Consider the following 7,079-nt stretch of genomic DNA (forward strand, 5'->3'; position numbering starts at 1 on the left):
CAGGTGGAGGTTTCATGGTGGTCCCCAGGTGGCAAGGAAGCATCCTTGGTTGCCAGGCTGCTAGACCTGGGATTCTTGGGGCTTCTTAGAGAATACAAGAAATCTCCTTCCTCTTGATGATTTTGCTGGTGTGTTCTGTGATGGGTTTGGAGATTGCCAGTCTGATGCGAACTATTCCGATTTGCTACACGAAATAAAGACGTGTATCTGCTCTCATTTAATTTCTGCATCTTGGTGAACCTCTTCAGCATCTCCTGGCATTACAGGAGAAACATTAATGTTCCCAGGGTCGCAGAGGACAGCTGTTGTGCAGATGAAAGAATATCTTGTAATAATGTGTTTCTTCAGCCACTCGGCTGGGGAAGCATAAATTTGGGAATTACTGCTCTGTCAAGGAGAGCAATCACAAATGAAGGCAGAGCACATTAACAGAGATGCAGAGCACTGCTAAGAAGTCGCTGCAGAAGTGTCTCTCCTATTTCTTTGAGGATACTAATGTGCAGGTAGTAATTCTGTGTTGCATTAGTGCCTCCAGTTGCTTGTCGTTTTAACAAGGTGGTGCTTATAGACCAACATCAGATGTTAAAATAAAATGCCTGTGATAGCGTGTAAGGAATGGGAATATTTCATTTTTGATTATGGTAGCAGAGGAAAGGAAATTCATGCTTTTTTTTTTTTTTTATTTCTTATTGTCAGTCGGATACATACGACTTGTAAATTCTGGGGCTGTATTGTTGCCAAGGAAGACGAAGCAGAATTAAAATAAATAATCTCATAAGTGCAGTGGGGTAGACCTTAAAGTATGCTGGTTTTAAAATGATAGACAGTGCAAACAAGGGGGAATGTGTATGTTTTATAACTTGTGATGGAAACACCAGCTCAGTCCTCTTTCTGTGTTGGTACAACATTCCCAAAGTGATGACATCTTCACATCCTTGACCAGGGATGATATTGGAGACAACTATATTCAATAAGAAACCAAAGTGAGAATTCTGCAGTCCCCCTCCCAATACTAACTCTCCTCTCAGATTCAGTAACATAATTCATGCATGTGATGGGTGGGTGGGTGAAGAAATGCCACCAAAAAATGACATTGCTGATGTTTCACTCCAGCAATTCCCACCCCAGCTCCAGTTCAGCAGGTCTGGGAGCTCGTTCTGCTCGCTGCTGGTACCTTACATGCGTTGTCTTCCAATGCTGCATCTCCACTCACATGTACATACATACATATATATATATATGTACACCTGGGATGTGGTCCTTTCCTCTGAGACAGCAAGGTTCTTCTGAGAGCTCACCTTGTCTCTTTGCTCCTCTTTTGCCTGGTTAGTCCCAGAGGCAGCAATGTGCCCTTGTGGCAAGAAGGCCAATGGGATCCTGGGGTGCATCAAGACGAGTGTGACCAGCAGGTCGAGAGAGGTCATCCTCCCCCTTTACTTCTGTCCTGGTGAGGCCCCATCTGGACTACTGTGTCCAGTTCCAGAAGGACAGGGAACTGCTGGAGAGAGTACAGCAGAGGGCTACAAAGATGATTAGGGGCCTGGAGCAAATCTCTGATGAGGAAAGGTTGAGGGACTTGGGTGTTTTTAGTCTGGAGAAGACTGAGGGGGATATCTGCTGAATGCTTATAAATATTTTAAAGGGCGGGTGTCAAGAGGATGGGGCCAGTCTTTTCTCAGTGGTGCCCAGTGACAGGACAAGAAGAAACGGGCACAAACTTAAACACAGGAAGTTCCATCTAAACACGAGGAGGAACGTCTTTCCGTTGAGGGTAGCAGAGCCCTGGAAGAGGCTGCCCAGGGAGGTGATGGAGTCTCCTTCTCTGAGCCATTCAAAACCCACCTGGAAACGTTCCTGTGCAACCTGCTCTGGGGGGACCTGCTCTGGCAGGGGGTTGGACTAGATGGTCTCCAGAGGTCCCTTCCAACCCCATAGCATTCTGTGATCCCCCATGTTGTCTTAGACATTTCTGTCCTGTATAAGGAGAGGAACATATAGCCTGTCTCTCCAACATCCATAGCTGAAGTGAGCAAGGCAAGACCTTGGATTTCCTCTTTTTTAAAGTGCGCGAGCATGTTCTGAAGTGAGTGTTGAAATGTGTGCTTGTTTCTCTTCCTTTTCATCTGACTTTGGTTTGAATTGTCACTCTTTGCCATAATATCCTCAAGGTGTGTCCTTTTTTGAGTTGTAAGCAATCCACTCTGGGCAGCAAAGGGTGGAGTTTTACAGCAGCGCTTGTTGCCATCGCTAAAAGCGCCGCACCTCGCCTAAAAACCTTTTAAAAGAAGTGCCTATTTATAATTTAGATCCTCCTGCTTTCGGTTCAGTGCCCTTTCTCCCCTCGTCTTCTCCGTTCCTTCTGTTTGACTTGTTGGTGTGGAAATTACTGCTGGAGGAGAGAGGTGCTCTCAATTAGCGCTGCGTTAATGGGCACGTTGGTTCCTCAGCCCTGCGTATGCGCGTCACCGGGGTATGAAGCTGCTGAGATGCTCTGCTGTGCTGTATGCACAATATTTTCTCCCTCAACCGGTACAAACAAAAGCCACTTGTTGATAAGTACGGTGACAGCATCGTCGTGTGAATGTCTAATTAATGTCACTGATTCTGGGGGTCAGCTTTGGTAAATGGAATGGGAGAATTCAGCTTTTGAATGTCATAGTTAAGATACAAGAATGTTTTGTATAAGTGCTGTATAATAGTTGTGCTCTAAATTTGTACATTTTCCCCCTTCACCTGCCCTTTATTTTAGGCCAGTATATGCAGATAGACGTTCTTTGCACGTTCCAGGGACCTCATTTTGTCAGGCGTCCCCGAGATCTAATGTTTTCCTGTTTTCCTTCACAGAATCCGATATAGATGCTGCTACCGCAATGATGCTGTTAAATACTTCCATTCAACAAGGGATGTTGGACTGTAAGCATAAGCCATTTTACTCTGTTTTCTTGTCTACCCAGTAGCTAAATCTTTCCTTTATAAAGTTTCAGGAAACGAGTATGGTCTAGTTCCCAAGTAGTAAGAGCGGTCAAAAGGAGTTCTGGTTTGATTATTCCTTGATTATTCCTTCTGTGCTAGCGTTACACAGTTTGAGAACAGCACCTTATTTTTCTTTTTTCCCAGTTAATTTGTTTTTTGTTTGTTTTTTTTTTTTTTTTTCTGCAACATTCTTCTCCTGCCCTCTGTGCTAGATGGTGAGAAGAGTTTCTTAGCTCCTCCTCTGTTTCTCCAGCTCTTAGTTGTGATTAGCTGAAGGCCGTTGTGCTCTGTGGATGACAGTGAACGTGCACAAGATATTATAACCCTTAAATGCTCGTGTTCAGCTCACTTTGCAGCCAGACAGCCTGTAGGGTGCTCTTTTTGCAGGTGATCTCATTGGAGTATTTGCTCACTGCCGACCTTTTTTTAACAGGCGAGAAACCTCAGCCTCTGAAGACACCTAAGAAGAGGAGTTACGGCAGCGCGTTCAACCCTCCCAGTTCCATAAATCTGCAGGAAAATGATTCTGCAGCCACCAATATCGATCCCAAGGAGGATCACAACTACAGTGCCAGCAGCATGGGCACCCAGCGCTGTGCGTCTAGGTCCAGCGTGTCTTCCTTGTCCTCCCTTGACGAGGTGTACGAATTCATCTCCAAGACCAGCCACGAGGGAAGCGACGGCAGCGAAGGGTTTCACAGCGAGGTGGATACAGACGTTGACTCTGAAGATGATCCTCTTGGAGACAGTGGCTATGCATCACAACCTTGTGTAGATACCTCTGAGGAAAGTCAGCCTAGCAACAAAGCATTCAAGGAGTTATGTCAAGAAATCGACGAGGAGCTGAAGGAAGCGGCGGGGTCCCTGCTCCACCTTGCTGGCATCCAAACGTGCTTGAGTTCCTTAATAAGTACTGCAAAGACCCACTGTCACAAGCAAAGGAAAAAATAGTATGTTTGTCAGTGTTGAATATATACATATATTTTTTTTAATTGTGGCAATACTCTTCTACTTTTACCCTTCACAAGGGAGATCAAAGCCATAAGAGGACTCATTGCTTTTTTATTTTTGGCGCTAACTATAATTTAGCCATTTATTTTTAAATCACTGCCTAAAAAGAAAAAAAAAATATTTAATCTTCTCAAATTAGAAGAGATGCATGACTTGTGGAAACCTGAAAGCATACTTCTTAATGATCACTTTTTTTTTTCTTTTTAATAATTGATTTTATTTTTTTTTTTCCCAGAGATATATTTGTTCAGATGCACATTGTGGATAATATTTACATCTCTGCTGGCCCCATCTGCAGAGGTGAATTTTGCCCTGTCTAAGGGCTCTGACTTCCATGTAAAGGATTAAAAAGGAGGAGAAAAGAGAAAGAAAGGGAGAGGGGGGGAATAAAAAATGGGTCCTGACCTCAGTTGCCTCCTCCCTCCTGTCCTCTCTTTGCTCTTCTGGGACAGGTCCTGGTGGAAACGCTGGTGAAGCAGCTCCGAGGGGCTGCAGTTTTCAGCCCATCTGACCCAGAGGCTGAAAACCTGTAGCTCCAGGAGCTGCTTCAGCAGGATGCGAAGTATCCCTGGAAGAGCAGGGATAAGGGGGAGCTGAGGTGGGTATTGCCCACAGTTTTGGTTTTTTTTCCCCCCTCCTTCCCCCAAAATCTGCTGTGTGCAGGTCAGATTCCTGAAGGAAAACAGGGCTGTTGTGTTTTTTTTTTTTATCTTAAGACAAATTGTCTGGTTGGTTTTTTTTTTGGGGGGTGTGTGTCCTTTCCATGCAGATGCACATGTGCATCCATGCACCTTGGATGTAGCCAACAGTGAAAGCTGCCACTTGCCAAATTTGATGTTGTCCTCATGTTACCACCACTGTTGACTATATAGTAGCTGCATAGTCCTGCAACATCTCCCCTTCTGCCACCCTGCACCGGTTTCAGGGGAAAAAAGAACCCAATGGTTGACAGTGGTGACAACGTGAAGGAGGTGGAGGCTTTAGGTGGTGAACGGCTGCTGAAGAGGGAATGCCTTACCCCCTCATCTGAGAGAAAATAAAACAGCTTCCTTTTGGACCAGTGAACCCTGAATTGCTTTGGGTTTTTTTGCCCGTTCCCCCCCAACAGGTGTTATTTTTCATCCCATGGGCTGTCTGTACCTTTTATTCCCAGATCACTGTGCCTTGTGCTGTGTGAGTCCCATCAGCCTCCTGCTGCGTACGGGGTATCTCCTGGGCAAGGCAAGGCTTTAGCCTTTGGATGTACACCGGAGCTCAGGAGGACCTCTCCATTTAGGGAAGAAAATCCTTCACAACTCATTTTTTGCAATAAAAGAATCTCTTTATAGTTCCCAGACATCCTTTGGCCAAAAATGTCTTAGTGGTATAGTGACTGTTTTCCTCTTTTTTTTTTTTTCTTTATTTTTTTTTTCTTTTAAAATCAGTGATTACTTACATCTTCTTCTAGATAATGGCTTATTTTTTTTAAGTTTTCTGTTCAAAAATGGGTAAGCAGTTCTGTTGGAGTGGGTTTTAACAGTACTGTAAGCATGAGGATGCCTTAAGTGTGTTGCGGAATCGTATACAACTGTCAAAGGTCATCTTTCCTCTTTTAGAAAGGTAGCACGATGTGCCATCAAACGTTCTCGCTGAGATGTTAAGCTATTGCTTCCAGCAGGTGTCGGGCAGGCTGCTTGAAAATTAGGAGCAGAGCCACCTTGGAAACCAATGTCCACTGTTTTGGTTGGTGAAAACAGTGCTGGATTGAGCCAAAAGTTAACCTTTCCCTAAACAGGGTATTTTTTCTGGCTGTCTGGAGGCCTTTCTTTGATCAGTGTGGGGTTTTGGGGGTTTTTTTGGAGGGTTTTTTTGCTTATTTGTCAGTCTCTTCGTGAATACTGCCATAAACTGTCTACTTTAATTACGAACACAGCCATGCTGCTGAAGGTCTGTTGCTCTGAGGGCCTGTCCCAGTGCCTCTTGAAGACAACGGTGGTGCTCCCGCTGACTCAAATGGCTGTTGGATCAAGCCTGAAATATTTGAGGTTCTTTGTGTTTTGGAATTTAAAGCCAACGTTATTTTGTTTGTTTGTTTGTTTTCAGGCACAAACACTAGGGGGAAAAAAAAGTGTGGTGGGGTTTTTTTTTGTTGTTCTTTTCTTCTTTTTCCAATTATTTCAAGAAAAAAAAGTGTGGTGGGTTATTTTTTTTTTTGTTCTTTTCTTCTTTTTCCAATTATTTCAGTGTTAAGCTTCGATTTGTTTCATTTCTTGAAAGGGAAAGAAAAATATTCTGCTGCATTCCTGCTTTGTGTGAACACCCGTTAGCCTACACCCCTAACAGGGCAACAATGCCTGTAGATGTCTATGTCTTCTGGATCTCACAAGTGGTGCATTAGCCAATTAGGTCTGATACCGGATGTGTTACTGATGGGATACTAAGGGTAAAACTTTGCTATTTAAAGGAAAATTAAGTACCGACGCAGTGGTTCTTAGGATTTTTGGGATGTGGAGACACGAATGCTTGGTGGAACTGTGGTTTTTGCTCGTGGGTTGCTTTTGGTACCTTGGATGGAAAACTGCAAAGGGCAGAGCTTGTCAATGCAAGGAGGAGGACTGAGCCTCACAGAAATATTGTTAGTACAGTATTTCTGGGAATTTTCCTGGTGCCATGGTTTCAGTTGCGTGCTGTTGAAGAGGGGGTGCTGCCTGGCGCCCACTGAAGGTGGCTGCAGCTTCTCAGTAGCTTCCAGGGACAACTGGATTTAAGGTCGGAGTATTCTGGAAACGGCGGTCACAGGTGGCTCGGTGGTTTGGTTTGGTTTCATTCGGAATTATTTTTTTTGCCTCAGATAAAGTTTAAGAAGGTTAATACTTAGTAGGAGTGTGGCTGTGCCGCTCTTAACCCTGAAGTTGGTGGTAATGACTTCAGCATTTCCGAAGGGATGGGGTCGGGATGCTAACAATGCATTTAATTACCATACGCAACGAGCAATAAAACCATACTAATTAGAAGTTAACGGTGAAAGCTGCGTCCAGCCTCACAGCTTTCAGCCTGGGAGAACTGGAATTGTGGAGGGTGGGGTTGGGGGAGGAAGCGGGGCCACACTCTCCATG

At 44.4% G+C, this 7,079-nt stretch overlaps 1 protein-coding gene across 4 annotated transcripts in view; it reads left to right on the plus strand.

Annotated features, from left to right (window-relative positions):
* FOXN2 (forkhead box N2) overlaps positions 1-6,105 on the plus strand; it is an 85,973-nt gene extending 79,868 nt beyond the window's left edge. For all 4 annotated transcript variants that reach the window (XM_014962351.1, XM_014962352.1, XM_014962350.1 and 1 more), the window contains 2 exons: positions 2,845-2,913; positions 3,407-6,105. In XM_014962351.1, the coding sequence (XP_014817837.1) occupies positions 2,845-2,913; positions 3,407-3,924 (587 nt within the window). In that variant the 3' untranslated portion in view covers positions 3,925-6,105. The remainder of the gene's footprint in view (positions 1-2,844; positions 2,914-3,406) is intronic.
* Positions 6,106-7,079: the final 974 nt, after the last annotated feature.

The sequence above is a fragment of the Calidris pugnax genome, unplaced genomic scaffold, assembly GCF_001431845.1.
Source record: "Calidris pugnax isolate Ruff unplaced genomic scaffold, ASM143184v1 scaffold147, whole genome shotgun sequence".
Taxonomy (NCBI): Eukaryota; Metazoa; Chordata; class Aves; order Charadriiformes; family Scolopacidae; genus Calidris; species Calidris pugnax.